Source organism: Cyrtonyx montezumae, unplaced genomic scaffold (assembly GCF_038088225.1).
Source record: "Cyrtonyx montezumae isolate F1298 unplaced genomic scaffold, pur_monq_1.0 scaffold_3, whole genome shotgun sequence".
In the NCBI taxonomy this organism is placed as follows: domain Eukaryota; kingdom Metazoa; phylum Chordata; class Aves; order Galliformes; family Odontophoridae; genus Cyrtonyx; species Cyrtonyx montezumae.
Genome location: NW_027072034.1, coordinates 147,077,420 through 147,097,873, shown reverse-complemented (window position 1 = coordinate 147,097,873; position 20,454 = coordinate 147,077,420). Strand labels below are relative to the sequence as shown.

Here is a 20,454-nt window from a genome sequence, read left to right as displayed (position 1 = left end):
TCCTAGTTGTTACAGAGTGTGTTGGTACTCATCTAATCTTGCATGAAAGTCTTCTTTAATTATTCCATCTCCCTGGTATTTATTTCCAAATGCTTCTTATGAAGGAAAAACTTGGATTCCACCTTTAATCTTTTTGTTTTACTGTTTTAATCTTTTTAAAATATACTTCTAATTTTCATAAAATCATAGAATGGTTTGGGTTGGAAGGGACCTTTAAGATCATTTAATGCAACCCCTCCCTGCTATAGGCAGGGACACCTCCCTCTAGACCAAGTTGCTTACAGCCCCATCCAGTTTGGGTTTGAATGCTTCCGGGATGGAGGCATCCACAACCTCTCTGGGCAGCCTGTTGGAGTGTCTCATCAGCCTCACAGTAAAGAATTTCTTCCTAATGTCTATTCTAAATCTACCCTCTTCAAGTTTAAAGCAATTTCCCCTTGTCCTCTCGTTACCTGCCCTTAAAATAGGTCCCTCCCCAGCTTTTCTATAGGCCTCAGGTACGGGAAGACCTCCAGAGCCTTCTCTTCTCCAGGCTGAAAAGTCCAAGCTCTCTCAGCCTGTCCTCATAAGAGGTGCTGCAGCCTTCTGATCATCTTTGTGGCCCTCCTCTGGACCATTCCAACAGCTCCATGACCTTCTTGTGCTGCGAGCCCCAAATCTGGACACAGTACTCCAGATAGATTCTTAAATAGCAGAATAGAGGGGCAGAATCACCTCCCTTGATCTCCTGGTCATGCTTCTCTTGATGCAGTCCAGGATATGGTTGGCCTTCTGGGCTGCAACCACACATTGCTGGCTCTCATTGAGTCTTTCATCAGCCAACACCCCCACCTCCTTTTCCTCAGGGCTGCTCTCAAGCCATTCTCTGCCCAACTTGTATTTGTACTTGGGATTGCCCCAACCCAGATGCAGGACCTTGCACTTTGGCCTTGTTGAACTTCATGAGATTGGCATGGGCCCACCTCTCAAGTCTATCCAGGTCTTTCTGGATGGCATCCCTTTCCTCTGGCATGTCAACTGCACCACTCAGCTTGGTGTCGTCTGCAAACTTGCTGAGGGTGCACTTGATCCCACTGTCCATGTCACATACAAAGATGTTAAATATCACTGGTCCCGTCACTGATCCCTGAGGAATTCCACTCGTCACTGATCTCCACTTGGACATTGAGCCATTGACCACAACTCTTGAGTGTAACCACCCAGCCAATTCTTTATCCAACGAGTGGTTCATCCATCAAATCCATTTTTCTCCAGTTTGATGACCAGGGCGTTGTGCGGGACAGTGTCTAACGCTTTGCCCAAGTCCAGGTAGATTACATCAGTTGTTCTTCCTTTATCCACTGATGCTGTAACTCCATCGTAAAAGGCCACCAAATTTGTCAGGCATGACTTGCCTTTGGTGAAGCCATGTTGGTTACCACTGATCACCTTGTCTTTATTTTCCATATGCCTTAGTAGGGCCTTCAGGAGGATTTGTTCCACGATATTGTGAGGCACAGAGGTGAGAGTGACTGACCCATAGTTCCCTGAATCTTTTTTTCCCTAGAAAATAGAGGTTATTTTTCTCCTTTTCCAGTCAGTGGGAACATTACCAAACTGCTATGATCTTTCAAATATGATGGATAGCAGCTTGGCAACTTCATCTGCCAGTTCCTTTTGAACTAGTGGATAGATCTCATCCAGGTCCCATGGATTTGTATGTCTTCAGGTTGTTTAGATGGTCTTGAACCTGATCTTCACTTACAGTGGGCAGATATTCTTTTTTCTTAATTATTGTAGGTATTCTCCTTCCTGGTGTGTTTAACTCTTCTGTCTCTAAACCTGTTGACTTAATTCCCAAACTTCTCAATGAACTCTCTATACATGTTCATACTGACAATACCTTGCTGGATGATAATGTGACACTAAGATGCCTTTTCACACCTACTTTCTACTCATTGTTCTAAAATTGAGCTGTGCACTCTCCTAACTGCTTTCTAATGATAAATCTGCTGATTACAGTGACAGCACTAGAAATTAGTGTCTGCAGTGACTGTTTTAGGTGTGGAAATAACGCTTGAATGTGAAGATTTCAGTCCTGCCATTTAATGTGTTCTGAATAGCAATTATCTGCAACGAACTAACTGTGGTCTAATTTGAAAGAACCTTCTATTATATTTATTTTTGAACCATATTCTTTACTGAAGTCAGAAGGCTAATGCGTTGGTTACTCCAGTGAGTAAGGACTCAGGTGTCTTCTGCATTTTCTCAGAATTCATGGCTGCTGTGCACTGTGTGGAGTTTGAACTTTCCCTGACAGCATTCCAGTTAATTGTTTTCATTTTCTTTTCTTCCCGCCTTGTCACTTATGAGCTTTATTAGTTAGACAGCAATATATGTGCCTGCAGCAAGATGCTTTTATTTGATGTGAGCAGTGTAGCAGTGAGAACATTAGAAAATGTCTTCTGAGTATAAATGAAAGCATTCTTATATGAAAGATTAAGAAAAGATTACATTGCAGCCGTTTTTATTTTGCTAGGAAAGCTGTTCTTTGCTTTCAAATTTGTTTAATATTTGTCCATTAAAATAACTACTTAATGAGTACTGGTTATGTATTTTAGATATTTTTATAGCTATTTAACTTGCCTTCCTACATTATTTCTGGGTCATAAGTTGAAAGAGGAAAATCTGCAGAGATTCTAAGACAGTTAAAAGCAGAACTGTAGTAGGAATAACATTATGAAGTCTGAAGTATGACATTTTTTACTTAAAGTGACATGAATTTTTCCTCAATTCTGCCTCAGAATAGCTTTCTTTTTTTCTTGTCAATTTTTTTTTAGAAATAACTTCCCTTTTCTGTGATAGCCCTGGCTGGATGGCAGCCAGTTAAAATGGGGAGGCTTTCCCACTCTCCTTCCCCCGTTTCCTGAAAGCTACTGCTCTCTGTTTCAGGCTCAGAGTAGTGATGCATACATCTTGATTTCTAAATGTTAAATGAAAACATGTAACATTTTTTTTTCCTGCTGAAATGAGACTTTTGTTCGGATGTTTTGAACCTCTATGATTTGGGGAACTCAGTAGGGTCAGTAAAGTACAAGGCAAGATATACAATAATGATGTAAAAAGTTTCAAGGTGAAAAAGCTGATGTGGAAGTCACAGAATGGCATTGGTTGAAGATCATCCACCAAGATCATATGTGGAGATGATCACAGCCTAAGTGCAGAGTCATAGAATGATTTGGGCTGGAACTGACCTTGAGAGATTATCTCTTTCTACCCCATGCTGCCATGTGTAGGGACGCCTTTGCTCTATCAGCATGGACCTGGGCAATCTGCTGTAGCTGGCCTAGCTTGAGCAGGGGGTGCTGGACCATGTGATCTCCAATAGGCTCTAGTTTTTCAGTAAATGGCAAGTGCTGGGTTAAACATGGCTAACAGGCTGACAGTGTGCTCTGGAACAGGCCCATCCCTGCTGATCTGTAGCATGGCATGACCCTGCTTCTTGGATGCAGTTTTGTCTGTCATGTTTCAAGCAAGATTTCTCTGCAGGTCCTGTATTATATCAACCTTCAGAAAGAGTTGGGCCAGCTGCTGGAAGGCCAACAGTATCCTGTGCTGCATTGAAAGAGGGGTGGCCAGCAAGGCAAGGGAGGTGATTGTCTTTCTATACTTCGCCCTCATGAAGAACTGACTGAAATACTGTGTCAAGGCCTGGGGTCCCCAGCACGAGAAGGATGCAGAGCTGTTGGAGCAGGTCCAGAGAAAGGCTGAGGGAGCTGGGCTTGTTCAGCACGGAGGAGAGAAGGCCACAGATTAGATGTCAGGTGGACAGTTTTTTACCCAGAAGGCAGTAAGAACTGGCACATCTGCCCAGAGAAGCTGTGGGCACCCCATTCCTGGAGGTGCTCAAGGGGTTGGATGGGACCCTGGGCAGCCTGAGCTGGTGGGGCAACCAGCCCAGTGCAGCAGTTGGGACCGGTGGGCTTTAGGGTTTCTTCCAACCCAAACCATTCTGTGATTCCATGTAGTGTTGTAATGACACTTGGTTTTTTTTTTGTGTGTGTATTCTTTGAGGATTTGTATGTATGAAAATGCCCCTCTGCTGCTAGCACATGGAAGTACCCCAGCTTTTGAAGCACCGTATTTTTTCTAACTATCTTGTGTAAAGCACCCCTGACACTGAGGTACTCTTATGCCATCAGCTGACTTAAACTCTAGGAGGAAAATCATAATATTAGGAGAAATTTGTTATAATCACTGTCACCATAAACAAGATGTGCAATGAGAGAAAAAGGAAAGTAGCCTTTCTGTAGGGCTTGTTTTGGTTTTGTATGTCTTTCTAACCACTTACCAGTAAAATCCATGTACAGACCATCTCAATATAACTTCTTAATGTAGCATCACTGGATGATTGTCTGATTGTCCATTTCAGAGAGAGCCTTGCTGGGAAATACATGTTATTTTTCTAAAACTTTTAATGTCATCCATGTTTGCAGGCTGTGAGAAAGTGAGTTCTCTGAACTGACTTCCAGTAGTCTCCAAGAAAAAGGTGTAAGACTGCATTTCTTTTTGTCCCTCAAAAGAGAGAAATACAACAATATTCTTCTTCCTTGTACATATAGATAGGACAAGATCCAGTTCTGTTTCCATACCCTCAAGCTGCTTGTTGGAGGAACTTGGCCTCCCATGTCATTCTCCCTGCTCTGAATTCAGTCACTTCTTGGTTCTGTGTCAGAGGCATTGTGGCCTTTTAGTGAGGATTGCTTGGAGTAGAGGAGAGGAGAGCAAAATTTGGTCTCTAAAAATGCCAAATGTACAGAAAAATGAAACCCTCAAGAGATATCAGATGTCCCTGGTGAATGAATTGCTAGACCTAGTGATTGCTGGAAGCACATATAGGGTGTGCCAGGGGAGTGCTTGGTGCTTGTTCCATTGCTGAGTTTTTTCTAGGTCTCTGTGGCTGGTCCATGGCTGATGGTTTTGTTCTGAGAAAGCGAATGTACTCCTACACTTTCATGTAAATGCTTTTCTGTTATATGTGTGCTATCTCCATCACTTTAATTGTAATTAGTTAAAACACTGCTGTGCAAGATGCAAGAATATGCCTAATGCTGGAGCGTGTTAGAAAATAATCTTAAGTATTACAGAGGGCTCTTCTTGGTGCATTCTGCTTCAGTTTCAAAAGACTGAATACATTTTTAATTTTGTGTATGTCTGTGAGATGCTTCTGTGTGTTTTTGCAATGTGTGTGGATTGCTGTCAATAGCTGAGGAGGCACTGATGTGTCCCGGGTGCTCTGCCCCGGGAACCAGGCTCTCATGCAAAAGAGGGTTTGTTGGAAACACTCATGTGTTGTAATAAAAGATCTTCTGAGCACCAGAAGATCTTATTAACCGATCTGTATTCCTTGCTTGGGCTTTGGGAGGCCCCAGCAGCTCTGTCGGCTGGTCTTGATACTGTGGGGAGGATGGGCTGGAGGAGGCAGTTGCTCTGCTCCAACAAAAATGTGAATTTGTGTGTGCAGTGCCAGTGCATTTCTTTTTACAAAAAGAAATAAATCATTGCTGAATGTCTCTGTTGGTTCTTCTAATGAAATAGGGAAACAGATTTCTGTGGACTCTGTGGAAGTGACTGTGGATTTCTTGGTGGATGTGGACTACCAAAGCATGAGCTGTGCCCTGCTCTGCTCTTTGTATGTCACTGAACTTCTGCTCTTAGGCTTGTGGTTGTCTTCTATGCGGGTGTGTCTTTTGCACAAGTGGTTCATTTAGAGCCAGTGCTTAATTCATAGCTGATACTACTGGTATTAAGAGGAATTATAGGCAGCTGTGCTTTCACCTCAGTCTTTGCCTACTGGTGCTATTAGAACTTCTAGTGCTTTATGGGGTAGTTTTAAACTCCAGAGAAGTCAAGAAAGAGTCCATTCTAAACAATAATGAAATTATACAACAGTAGTAGTTGTTGTAGTAATAACTGCGATGCTTTTTTCTTCAAGGTGAAAACCATGCCATAGCTCTATTAAAAGAAAAAAAAAAAGAATGTATTATCTCTTTGAGTTTCCTAAATGTGATTTTATTTATTCTTGTAGGTGTAGCATCTATGACAGTGCCTGTGTACATCGCAGAAGTTGCTCCACCGCACTTAAGAGGCAGATTGGTCACCATTAACACCCTGTTCATCACTGGAGGGCAGTTTTTTGCAAGTGTTGTGGATGGACTGTTCAGCTACCTCGTGAAGGATGGATGGAGGTATGTGAGTCTTCACTGCTAAAAGCAAAGCATGCGGATATGGTTTTGGCAAGGCTAGATAGATAAATGAAAGATCTTTTAGTGGCTGACAGCTATCATCATCTGTGTTGGTAACAAGAGAGTTTACATAGAAAGTGGTAGAACTGCATACTGAAGTTAATTGTTAAATCTTCACTCTTGCTGAATGATATACACAGAGCTTTCACTCAGACAGTATTCACAATATGTTTAGGTTTTATGACTTCACTAAACTTTAAAATGGATGAGAAATGCATTGCATATAATGCATATGCATTAACAGGCTTGAACTATCATCATGGTGTTTATAAAAGTAGCTTGCCTTTTGCTTGTAGAAAAAATTACATGCTGATTTTTCAAAAAGTAGATCTCCAGTAACTGATACTGCATGGACAGAATAGAGGTGTATATTGAATGCACTTAATACGAGCAGTAGTAATCTAATCAGAACTGAAGTTACAGATATTTCATTATAACTTTTAATTGTAAACTTTTGACTATATAGAATTATGTGAATCTCTTTTAGTCTACTTTCTGAATAGTTTGATCTTCCTGTAGACATCACAAAGGGTTTCTGGATTGTACCTACCTTTTATACCGTGATGTGTCATTTGAGAGAGATCAGACATTTCTGATGCTCAGTAATTTAGTTGAAGTGCTGATGAGAAAAAAATATTAACAGAAATGTGTAGGAGGAATAATTTATATGACACATTCCAGCTTCTGGAAACTTGTGCTTAATGTTTGTGTTTTTATTGCAACTCTCTTGGGATAGGGGTGCATGCTGTTGTAAGCTCTTCAATTTCTGTTGCTACAGCCTAGAACCTTTTTGATACTTGAAAATCCTAATATGAAGGATTCTCCCAACCTATCTCCCCCAAAAGCTTGCAATGTAAATGTTATTACGTTCACTGTCTTTCAATGGAATTGAATAAAGATTACTAGGTCAAGTTTAAGTTAAGGACAGTTCATCTGGGATTACTATGCGGAGGTACTTAGAGGCTAATCTTTCTTTAATATGTAAAATATGCATTAAAACAAAGTTAATGTTTTCAGGGTCAATATACAGTTAATTCTGTGCATGTCTGAAGATCCAAGAACACTGAGGATTTTACATTCTGCTCTCATGATTGCTTCCTTTGCCTCTTAAGTAAAAATATGTCATGTTTTGACCTTAAGAAAAAAGTTACATCATGCTGATTTTATTTAATACAGTTGATCCTAGCTCTGCTTTTTGCTTTCTAGCTGAAATGGAAATAGCATTTCACATTTTCACATGAAGCTTTTGGTGTACTTGTTATTGCAAAAGCAGCTGCATGCTCCCTCAGACTGTGCCTCCAGTTATAGAGGATGGAGAAATGACTTCTCCAGAAGAAGAATTTAGTTTTAGGGGATTGCTAATCCCTTTCTGCAGTTAATGAAATGTATTCCATTTTTAGAAAAGGTAATGGTATGCAGTAAAGCGTGGCTAGGTAAAATAAATGGAAATATTTGACAACCAATACCAATTATCCAGTAGCTACATTATTAATTTAAATTGACTATTAGCCTAAATAATTTGCTAACGTAATAGCTCCCATGTATGGGACTAGGTGGTGAGGACTGGACAGCAAAGATATTTATTTAGAAATGGAGCTCTGAGTCACCATTGCTGTTTCAGGCGTTTGTGCACTTTCTTTTTAGGTAGATATTTTGAGTTCATTTTTCCTCAGAGGTTAGGGATTCTGTTGGGAAAAAGCATTTATGGATATAATTTATTTTTATATATTAGTGGGCTGATGCTTACAAGCTAAAGATTTGCTTGTAATCTGTGTGTCAGCAAATACTACCATATAGGAAGAAAAATATTGCTAATAAAATATCAAACAAGTCTTGATCTTATTTGAGCTGTATTTTTGTATAATTGTTCAGATAAATACAAATCATGAGCCAGCAGTCTGCCCTTGCAGCCCTGAAAGCCAACCATATCCTTGGCTGCACCAAAAGCAGCGTGGCCAGCATGGTGAGGGAGGGGATCCTGATCCTCTGCTCTGCACTGTGGGACCTCACCTGGAGTACTGCGTCCAGATGTGGAGTCCTCCATACAGGAGAGACACAGTCCTGCTGGAGTGCATCCAGAGGAGGACCATAAAAAATGATCCAAGGGATGGATCACCTCTGCTATGAGAACAGGCTGAGAGATCTGGGGCTGCTTGGCCTGGAGGAGAGAAGGCTCCAGGGAGACCTGAGAGCAGCCTGTCACTATCTAAGGGGGGGGAGGGATGTAGGAAATAAGGGAACAGACTCTAGCAGGGTCTGCTGTGAAAGGACAAGGGGAGATTATTTCAAAGTGAAGGAGGGGATATTTAGATTGGATATAAGGCAAAAGTAAGTGTGGTGAGGCATTGGAACAAGTTGCCTGGAGACATGGTGGATGCCTGGAGACGGTCAAAGTCAGGATGGATGGGGCTCTGAGCTGCTGCTGTAGCTGTAGATGTCTCTGTCTTGTTGCAGAGGAGTTGGACTAGATGACCTTTAAGGATCCCTTCCAATTCAAATAATTGTATGAAGTGTGCTAGCTTGAATTGTATAGCTTGAGTTTTTGGACTTGTTCGGAGAACCTCTTTTAAAGAAGTAGCATTGTAGATTTTATTTGGTTTCAACTTTGAAATGAAACAGTAACAGAGAAATGAACAGAACAGCTGTATGTAAACTGTGCAACTTCAGTATACTGTCTGCCTTTCAAATAGAATGACGATCACGGAAATCAGAGTATAATACAGTGGTGTGTAAAAAATGCTTCAAACCATATTTTACCTCCTTGCCCCCATGTGATGCCAATGAGATCCACAGTACTTCCCATTGTGATGCTACTTACTCTTGTTCTGTACTGGTTTCTTCCATGCGTGTGTCTGAGCACGTCTGTTCAGTGCCATCACATGGCTTGATCAAATTCTTGATCTAGCATTGGAACAGGCTGCTCAGGGAGGGTCTGGATTCATTGTCCCTGGAGGTTTTCAATAAAAAGGATAGACGTACTGAGGGACATGGGCTAGTAGGCACAGTGGGGATGGGTTCATGGTTGGATTAGGTGATCTTAATGGTCTTTTCCAACCTTAATGATTCTAAGACTCTAGTTTTTCATAAGAAATGACATAGTTGTGCTCAAGACCAGGGGCATGGGGAAGGAAATCAACTTTCAAGGTAGAAAAAATAAACTGTGGAAAACTAATCTGAATCATAGAAAAGTTCCATTGGAAGGTACTCCAAAGTGCTGAGGCCAACTTACAGCTCCTTGAGCTGGGTTACCATCTTAAGGTGAATTGGATTGAATTTATTTATTCAGGCCTTTGTCTAGCTGACTTTAGAAAATCTTCATAGATAGTCATTTCCACTTCTTAGGTGCATTAGGCAGAAACAGGCTATGCTAATGTTGGGGTATCCTGGCTGCAGTGCTGGAGCAGTGGGTTTGGGAATGCACGCGCTGTCCTCAGCTAGCTGGCTGCAACCTGAGACTGAACAGAGTGGAGTGCAGATAGGCCCTCACTTGGAAAAAATGGCCAGCATGCACCTAGGGAGAGTACACAGATGTTCACACCTGAGCCACTGCACATAAGGAGAACTACAGCAATTATTGTGGATCTCAGTGATGGAATGACTGTATATTAGTAAGAAAAAAAAAAGAAACTTTAATTCTGTTTGTTCTTGGAAATGATGGATATTAAATTAAACATAAGCAAAATAAAACAAACATTGAACCTGACAGGTTAGTTTTATAAAACACTACAAAATCATCTTAATAGTGTTGCAGCAGTATGTCTCAGAAGGAGAAATGTTACAGCTGATGTACTAAATTTCATGCTGGATTTTTTCAGGTCTGCCAGACGTCTGACTTCTAAAGCAAAGTCTTATTCTCTGTATACAAAAAAACTATATTAGATTTCTGAAAGCTGGCTCACAGCATGTTATGTCCAAAATTGCCTGCTTTTACTAAATTGGTTCTATCAAAGCTGCTTGGTCTGGAAATTGCGAGGTCACGAACTTTCAGTGGACGTATGCTCTTAAGTGAATATTTTCCTTCTGGTCTGCTCCTTGTGCTCTGCTTTGACCAGAAACATATCAATTGGGAAACTGCTTTTAGTGACTGAACAGTTTTCCCTGTGTTTCTTTTCTATCTTCTCTGTGATAAACAATCCACCAGAGACCAGAGTCCAATTGGTAGATTAACTAGGCTAGATCTTGCTTCCTTTATTTATTTATTTATTATCTATGTATCTATCTTTCTATCTATCTATCTCCTATAATAACTGCACGTACACCACTGCTTAATTCTGGTTCTGCTGCATTTAAGGGATAGAAGGACTTTGGAGGAACAGACATGGGGTGATATGAATATCAAGGACTAAGTCTGTATACTTAAATGCACTGAAAGATCCTTTTGCTTGCAGTCTGTCAGAACGCAGCAGTTGTGCTTTTATGTTTTTGGACTACTCTTCATTTGAAATAGAAGAGAGTCTCTAAATACCACACTAATCACAGATATTCAGTATACTATTTGTTGAGCTTCAGCACTGTATATATTGATGTGATTCTGTATGCAGTTTCCAAAATACTGTTTGTAGAGAAGGAGGGGCATAGGAAGAAATGAGGACATAGATGAATGAGACCATTAGTGAATGAAGAACGAGAACATTAGTGACACTTGTTAGATTTGCTGGCTGAGGTCTGCTCAACTATTAATCCTTCCACAGTGTTTGCATTTTGAATTTATTTTCTTCCTGCTTTCCTTTTTTTGACAAAGGATGTGCTATACGATTCTGAAAATGAGTGACTTGTTTGCAGTTTTATTTCTTGACCAAGATGTAATTGTATAACCTTTGGAAAATGTTGTTAGGTTGAGGAGGAGCTTGAGAACTCAGCTTGGGGCTGGGAGGACTGGCCTGCATGCACCTTGTCCAGGGGTGGCCATCTTCTTTACCTTTTGTGTTCTGTGTTTTTTTCCCATTCTCCAATTTTCTGCTGTTGCTTGTGTGACTTTTTCTTTTTTCACCCCCAAATGCACTGGGACTTGTCAGATACATGTGGTTTGTTGCTTTGAAACACGTTTTCCATTAACAGTCTTACTCTCTTTCATGCTTTATTAGCAATCTCATTGTATAGCCAGCTCTATAAAAACTCTGAACTGTCAGTGTGAAAGCATGCACACTGAGAGGAGCTACAGGAAAAATCTGCTCATCTCCCTAATTTCCTAACTGATCTCAGGGTGTGAACCTATTTATGAGTTCAGACTACCCGAACGTTCAGCCTGAAGACTGCTTTCTGGAGACAGTGGAATGGTTTTAAGCACTGATGTGAAACCCGTGTTGCTTGCAGTGATATACAGATGACACCACCACCACCTGAAGCCTTTAATGGAAGCCAAAATAATCTCTCAAGCACAAATGGTGTATCAGATGTAGGGAAAAAGTCAGATTTGAAAAGCAGAATAATGTTATGCTTTATTCTGTAATTCGTGTTGTTCTTTTGTTCTTTTTAGTGTTTTATTGAAGGAATATAAAAATGTGAAGTGTGAGGATCAGAACTGCCCATGGCAGATGGTGATATGCTTATCTTCCACGGCCTTTGGCCCCACGTCAGTTGGAGCAAGTCCTGTTGTGTGTGGGTGCTGTACAGGTGGCTGTGCTGGCTCTTAGAGGGGCAGCCCTCCTGCAGCAGTAATCCTGGTGTTAATGCTGTGTACAGTGAAATCCCTCCAGGCACTTCAAATGCTGTTTTGATTTAAAACAACACTGCATCTGGCTGAACATTTAAGAGCAGACTATGAAAGATCTAGTGTAAGTGGATGCTGTGCTGGTTAAATGAACTTTTTTCATTGTTTCTGTCTACAGTCAGAAACAGCCATTTCCTTACACAAGAGGCTTATTCCCTGGCCACATATGTCTGTGTACACATACTTGCTGACCAAATTAAGCAATTATGGTTGACTGCTTTTGGCTTATCTTTTTTATTATGTCTGTGAAACAATGAGCAGGATTTCAGCCTTATTGTTGTCATCAGCAGTACCCATCTGTTCTCTATGCTTTTGCTTCCTTTTAATGGTAAATCTTTTCTTATATCTTCACAGAAGAGATATCAGTTTCCAAACTACTGGAATGTTTCAGAGTGTTTATTGAATCTAAGTTAGTGTTCCCTGGACAAGTGGCTGTTGGGTCAGTGACAGCAGAGTATTCAGAACATCCTGAGATAGACTGGAATAGAAAGCAAAGGTCTTTTTTCTATAGTACTTCCAGAGTAGGGTTCTTACCTGATTAATTTCTGGCAATAACGAATACAAAGGAAGGAGATTTGGTTTGTAAATTACATCCTGAGTTGCTGTAAGTGTGTCTTCTCGCAGCACACTTTTATAGGCAAATATAAGAAATTTGTTTATTTCTTTATTTATTTCCAGGTACATGCTGGGGCTGTCAGCTGTGCCAGCAGTTATACAGTTTTTTGGTTTCCTGTTTCTTCCTGAAAGCCCCCGCTGGCTAATTCAGAAAGGCCAGACTCAGAGAGCACGGAGGATTCTGTCTCAGATGCGCGGCAACCAGGCGATCGATGAGGAATATGACAGTATCAAAAACAACATTGAAGAAGAAGAAAAAGAAGTTGGAGCAGGTATGCTGAATGCTTGTTGACATCTCTATCTATCAATGGAGAGATGAAATGAGAAGAAATTTTCACATCATAGCCTGTGGGAGCCTGATGGTTTGCTTTTCTTGATTGATTTGCTCTTTAATATACCTCACGTACTGGTAATTTCAGAGTTGGATAGACATTTTCGTGATACTACAGTTTTAAATTTAGTTCTAATTTCTTCAGTGAGGAAAATAAAGTTCTGTAGGATGAAGTTATACTAGCTATAGGTGCAACCATTGTGGTCAGAAGGCATTTTGTATGCCTGTGTTACCCAGAGTCTATCTTGTGGCTGATCATAGTTCCAGCTAAGCAGTTTGGGAAAGATTTATGAAACTAGGTATTCAATATAGAAATAACTTCTCAGAAAGGGTGGCTTCTGAAGTCTCCTTAGTCTGCCTGAGAGAATGCAGCATCTGAAACAAATACTTTTACACTGTTTTTGTATCCTTATGCTATAATTGCTCTAAACTGTGTGTGTATATAGATAAGTATTGTAAACCAAGATTACCATTCCATTGACTATCTTCTTGACTACTAAATAATTTTTCTTAGCTTTGTGCTGATGTAGGGTAGGAATCTTAATTAAGTCTCTAGAATGAGATTCACCTTAGTCCTTACTTCCTTAAATGTTGTTAGTATGGTACTATAACTTCTAAGAGGCTGTGGAAAGAAAAATGCAATTTTACAGCTGTACAAATTGAGATCCAATATCTGATAGTACCCAATGTCATTGGTTCCTTACATTTAACTTTGGAGCTTACAAGAAAGGATTGGATGTCTTGAAAAAGTTACTGCATTCTAGTGGAAGGATTTTCAAAATATTCATAGGGCTGGATTTGATTCTCCCATTATTGTTCAGGCTTTTGGATATATATAGGTATATATATAGGTAGATAGATATAGATATAGATATTTGGTTCTTTAGCAGCGGAAAGAAAAGTTCCTTCAAGTTGATTTGATGAAAAGTTGAAGTGGATATTCTTAGAACTGCTTGGGGTTAAGAGTCTTGTACTAAGGTTCTCAATCCTCATTAGTCATTGGACTGTTTGATTCCATGGATAGCACTTAATGTTTGGTATTAAAGTTTTTCTGCTCTGTAGAAAGAAGAGAAGCAGGTGTTTGGCTGGTGTTTGGCTGCTTCAGTCCCTTATTTTAAGTCATTGGGCTATACAGCACAACCTTGTTTCTCTCTTTAAAATCATTTTTCATGCTGCTGCTTCACAATTTGTAAATTAAATATGTTGTTGTAAGACTGTGGTAGGACTGACTCCAGCTCGGTCCTTTTTGTGACAGTATCTTGGACGGCATGCTAGTTACAAGGCTTTCTGGATTTCTTGATTCTTTTTCCAAAGGAAAAAAAGTTGTCTTGCCAGAGTTTAGTCAAGCACATTGCCACGGAAAAACATGCTTACAGTGTAATTAGCATTTTCCTCTTGGATAATCAACAGCTTCAGAGCTGCCTCCAAATGGCATAGTGAGGGTAGTTATGAGTAACTGCTTACCCACTTGTTGTAAATGCTTAGTAAATAGGCAATGGATAGTTCTGGTCACTCTTGGTTTTGATACAACTTAGTTGTAATTGCACTTTATCCTATTCACATTTGTTGTGTGTCAGCATCAACACATGCATTAATTTTGTTACCTTTCTGTGTCTTACAGATGGTATTTAAAAGTGATGTTAAATTATTATCTTCAGTTCTTGAGGAGTTGTCTGGATGTTCAGTATTGCATTTGGAATGCATGGTACAAGAGCCAACTTCCTGTTCATATGCAGAATTCAGTGAGAGACAGCTTTGCAAATCAGAAATTATCCTGCTTATGTTTAGGTTATAGTGCCTTTTCCTTTTTTGGCATTTCCTTTTTTGAAGAAGAGCAGATGTTCTTCGTTAACTGATACATAAACATCTTTGCTAGTTCTTCAGGGCATCATTTTCTAAGGGAAAATAAGCCTGTATTTGACTCTACAAGGGAGTAACAGGGTGCAGCCAGAACATATTCTCCTAGTCCCACACTGAAGTCTGCCTTTTGTCACTGTTTCATCAGCTGTTCTTGTCACTGAACTAATGAATCACAGGAGAACTTCATCTGTGTTGCTTAAGCTACTTTTAAAAAGGTTTAGTATTAATGTCTGTCATAAAACCTGAGAGGTTCATTGCAGTTTCCTTATGGTCATCAAGGAGCTTCTGTCTTGAAAGCAGTAAAAACTCCTTGAGCAACAGCTTCTGTTTCAGAAGTCTCTTGTACCAGTGTGGGGTTCCTGTTGGGTGAATGATTCACACCTCTTTATTCTTTCCAATATATTCAATGAAATCACCACTGCTGAGACGGCTTAGAACTTAGAATTTAGCATTTTAAGATTGGTTTCAGGGATATATCTTTGTGACACTTTCCTCCTTAGTGGTTATACAAATGACAGTTTTCTAGCAGTTGTGAATAGGGCTTTTGAATGCTCTGCTCTGTGCCCCTAGCATATCCTATGGTGTTGTAAAGTCCTTGACAGTTTTCTGCATCGCAGCTCATGTTTCAAGAACAGAGAAGGAAGGCACTGCATTTGCAGGAATGTCACAAAACCAATTAGGTCAAGTCCAGCTCATCAGCATCTCTTAACACTATTGTCTTGGGTTGTAGTGCGGAGAGATTTGGTGATAGTAGAATCAAGGGTAGGAGAGTTACAGGGGGAGACCTTAGAAAGAAGAGAGCTCCCTGAGAGTGGGGGAAACGGTAGTGGTACATGACATTCCCCTTTAAACAGGCCATGGATCTTGCAAATTCCCCACTGCTTGGCTCATGGAGCCTTAGGGGAGGAGAAGAGGGTAGAAAACAGAAGAGGCTGGATCCAGGAAAGCATCAACAGCAGGGATGACTCCTCCATTTAGCTAAACATCACTGCTGAGGTTCTTTGCTGAGTGTTAGAGAAAAACTGGCAATCAGATCATAGCATTGCATGTAAGCACTGCTACTGTGGCTTAAATATACAGGTACAGATGAAGTAACTTGTGCTGCTAAATGAATTAGAGTGGGATTTGTAATATCAGTTATCAAGCTGTCACTTTAGAGTGAATTTACAGGGGTGGGCTTGTATGTAACAGAAGAGCTATATACCTTTGTGAAAGTTTTACATACTGTCAGCATAGTGGTAAATTCAAAGCAGAAAAAATTCATGCTACTGTTCAATAGGGAAATTTTAATAGTTAAATATTTAGGAAATCAACTATTAATTAACAAATCTCCATTATTCAAAGAAAAACGTGGAAAAGTGTCATTTTTTATTATCTTTTTGGGTGAAAGCACCTGCTAGTTGCATGGCTTCTCTACATGCTCCTCTTGTGCCAATACTGAGCTGTGATGTGCCAGGGTACTCCATATTTCACACAAAATCAGTAGTGATGAGTATTGTCCTAACTGTCTGACAAAATAAATATAATTTGTATTAAGATAAGACATTTATATCTGTGTAAATAAAGTATGTATAGGCATGGGTCATAATGACACTAGGAGAGCATTGTAATCTCCCCCAGTCCTATTTATTCCATGTTTTTCTGACCTCTGAATTATGTTTGAGACTCTTGAACCTCTTTGCTAAGCCCTTGGATACACAGCTTATAGTTTGCATTTATGGACACATATATGTGTCAGTTTCTGATCATGTAGATGTTTTTATTTGCACGTTATGCTTTATAATTCTGTCCGTGTAAAAAGTGTGCTTGGCTTAACAGTGTGTGGAACCGTGCTGCTTCTGTTGAGGTACACTGAGTGATTTAGAAAATGTATAATTGCACTGTAGGATCATTAAACCTACCCTTTTGTGGCTGTACCAAAATGTTTTGTAATGGCTGTTGCTTCTGGATGAGGTATTTTCTTGTGTTTTCAGCAATTCTTTGTAGAGAGAAAAAAAATTGTTATAGCATAAGAGGTTTTTTTTTTTTTTTTTAGGGGGGAACAATGTATCCATACTATTCTTTAAATCCTGTAAGCTTCACTTGCTTTAAGCTTCATTCACTTTCCTTCATTGCTGAATTTACTATCTGATCTGTGAGTCAGTCTACTCTTTCAGGTTTTGTATTTCCCTGTGGGAGATGAATGCGTTATGATTTAAAAGAAAAATCACCTCATTACCATTAGTTTTCAGCATATCATTTTACCAGTTAACTGTCAGTTAATGTAAGATATTGTCAGGGAAGATAGCCTTCCCAGCTACAGTATATTTATATTTCTTGCAAGTTTTCTGCTTAAGAAGTATTTTAACTTGTCAGAATTTCTGCCTGTGACTTTCGCAGCAGCCATTTGAATGTCTCCCCAGGGAGATACTGGAAGCTTTCAGCATTTTCCTTATTAATCATAATACTCCTCTTGCTTCTGGGGGTCCTTTTTATCCTATGCAATTGCCTGACATGCCTGGAATTCAGACAGATACAGACATGCTTATTACGTGATTGGACATCAGCTGGAATCTTATTTAATGAAAGTTGGTAATACTGTTATGCTGTAGTAGGACTGTGCAAAGCTGTGAACCATTTCAGTTGTAGGCACTGTTTGTTTGGAATGGATCCCCTTCATGAGACTGAGTGGCTATTCCTAATGCAACTCAGGGTACCATTGGCATTTTAGGCCACAGACGCACACTGCTAGCTCGTGGTTGGTCTACTGTCCACCAGAATGCTTGGGTCCTTCTCAGAGTGACTGTCCAGCAGTTTCTGATGCATGGGGATGTTCTGGGTGCAGCCTTCTGCAAAAGCCTTCAGCAAGCAATAGTGGAAGTATGAATTGCTGTACTAAACAATTGATAAAGACAGATAAAGAGTGTTTCTGGTTCTCTTTTTTTATCCTAAAAGGCTAATATGAGCTTTGAAAAATATAGTCAGTGGAAAAAAATCGATTTTTTCTATCTCATCTAGAAATAAAACTATTGTATGTTCAAAATAAGTTATCATTCCTATTATGCTAGAGCTCTGCTCGTACCTGCAGGTTCCAGATGTAGCCAGGAGTTTGTGAATGTCTGTGTACTTTAGAGGCCTGGGGTTACAGTGTTTACCTGGCAGGAAGTTGGGATTTGGCCTGCCTTCAATAGCTTGTGATCAAAACCAGTCCCTTCATCTTTCACCTTGGTTTCCAGCAAGGTGACATAAATTCAATGTTTATCTGGAAATGGGGATTAGTTGCCTCTGTAATGAAGAGCTACTTTAGAGTAGACTGCTTTAGGAGAACGTTGTGAACCAAATTCTGCTTTACCTAAGGTCCAGGAACGTTTTGTACAGGGTGGTCCCAAAGGGCAGAAAAAGTGAAAGAAAAAGCATAGGGAGCCATTTCATAATGGCAATAACGTCTTGGTGTTGGAGCTGCTGTTCTGTTTTTCTCCTTGCTTCAGATTCACACTGAAGTTTATGTAAAAACTAAGGGAAAACTTGAGAGTGAAACTACTTTCCATTGGCAGCATTGTTAGCTTTGTCTTAGTCTGAAGACTATAGAAAATTAAATCTAGAATTATGGAAAATAAAATAAATCTTTGTTTTCATCTCTATTATTTGAAGAATAAATTCCCACATAACAATCTTGTTTTAAGCCAGATGACATTACTGACAGATCAAAGGTGAATCTGCTGACATTTCAGTGGTGTTAATTGCTGCCAACAAGGCATCTGTGGATGCTGCTTCAAATCCAAATGCATCTCTGGGCACTCGGCTGCTCTCTACGATTTGTTTAGGAGCAGGTTCCCATGTAGAATCAAGTATATGGTTGAGGAACAAGAACAGATTTGTTAAGATTTGGAATTTCAGAAGAAGCAGTAGTAACTTGACCAGTTATTAAAAATATGCTTTAAGATAGAATAAACATCAAACAGCATTTGTAGCTACATTTACAGTGATTTTTTTGTTGTTGGCTGAGGTGAAAAATACAAAAATCGGGGTGCATGTATTTATCTTTCCTTTAACAGAGTATAGGAAGACACTTCCTGAAGGAAGTGGACTTGAAAGACTTGGGGAGAAGAAGACTTTAACAGCACAAAAACAAAAATAAGATGTGTACAATGTAAGTGATGGAAGGAACAAAGTAATTGGAAAAGAGTAGAAGTAGAGGAGAAAAGAAGATGTAAGGTGGTTGCTCTTTTATTGCTGTAGGGAAAACCTATTCTGAACAGTAATAAGGCTGATTACTTGTAAATTATTACTGATTACTGAAATGTGAGAGAAACTAAATGGTGGGAGACACCTATATAGACATCTGTAATGGATGCAGGTTGGATTTTTTTTTAGCTTAAGAAAGTGAGGTGAGCCAGAGGAGGATTAGTCTGTAGTGGTAAAAGGATGTTAATAACGGGCTGGCATGAATGAGCAGAATACATGTGCTTAAGGGAAAGTTACACCATGTGGCTCATGGCTGGAGGTGGTTGGCCATGCCCCAGCTTTGCCAATGATGGACTTCTGATAACCTTGCCTTCCTCCTTGGCATTCATGGAAAATAATGAAGGGAGCTGGAATTGGCGCCCAGAGCACAGCCTCAGCCCCAGGCTGTGGGAGCTGAGCATGAGGAACTGCCAGGCTGGAGGTGCTCTCCTTGCTTTGCTGTAAACAGGAAATGTGTCAAATTTTCTCCTCCGAGAGGATGAGCACATGCTGCATTAACAGTAGAATTGAAGAGCTCAGTTCATTCAAGAAACAAAAACATTAAATACATTCTTCACCGTTTCCCTGCTGCAGGTAGCATTGGGCTGAAGATGGCACTGTAATCAGGATGCTCCCACTTGATTTGCTTGTTCTCGTGTGGCAGGGATTTAGACAAAATATTTAGTATGGTGTGAAAGTGTTAATGGACATGGAGGAAAACTTTTTTTTTAAGCTTCTAAGGAATAATTATAACACTTACAAAGATGATTTGTTATTTAACTGTTGCAGCAGGTTCTGTGGCATAATGGAGATAATTTTGTAGTCTCTGTGCTCTCTGATGTTACTGAGATGAGTGGAGACTCTAAAATGGATTTAAGGTTTTTAATGGTAACGTGTAAATAGCATAAAGGAGTAGCTGAGCAAGCTTTACCTGCTGGTGCCATTTTATCATTTTCAACATAATCACTGCAGTCACAGGAGTTATTGATGTCAATACTGCTTGGCAGCATAGTGGGAACCAAGAAGATGAATGGTGGGCTCTTCTTCCCAGCTGCAAAGGCTGAATGTGTCCCTTATCCGATGTGAATGGCTCTTCAACAGCAGAAGCTCTCCTTAGGGTCTGTGGTCATGCAAATAGTGTTTGTATGATCCATTTAAACAGATGTACTTGGTTAACAGGAGGAAGCCCTTATGGAGCCTAAGGGGTTTTAAGCAGTTTTTGTGTAGATTTAGACTAGAGATTAGAAAGAAATTCTTTGCTGTGAGGGTGGTGAGACATTGGAACAGGTTGTCCTGTGAGGTTGTGGATGTCCCTTTCCTGGAAGCATTTAAAGCCAAGCTGGATTGGGCTGTGAGTAGCCTGGCCTAGAGGGAGGTGTCCCTGCCTATAGCAGGGGGGGTTGGAACTAGATGATCTTAAAGGTCCATTCCAACACAAACCATTCTATGAT

General features: G+C 40.0%; 1 protein-coding gene across 1 annotated transcript in view; it reads left to right on the top strand.

Moving 5' to 3' along the window:
• SLC2A13 (solute carrier family 2 member 13) overlaps nt 1-20,454 on the top strand; it is a 138,567-nt gene that overhangs the window by 22,890 nt on the left and 95,223 nt on the right. Inside the window, exons 2-3 of the mRNA XM_065743586.1 lie at nt 6,068-6,227; nt 12,673-12,881. Of these exons, the coding sequence (XP_065599658.1) occupies nt 6,068-6,227; nt 12,673-12,881 (369 nt within the window). The remainder of the gene's footprint in view (nt 1-6,067; nt 6,228-12,672; nt 12,882-20,454) is intronic.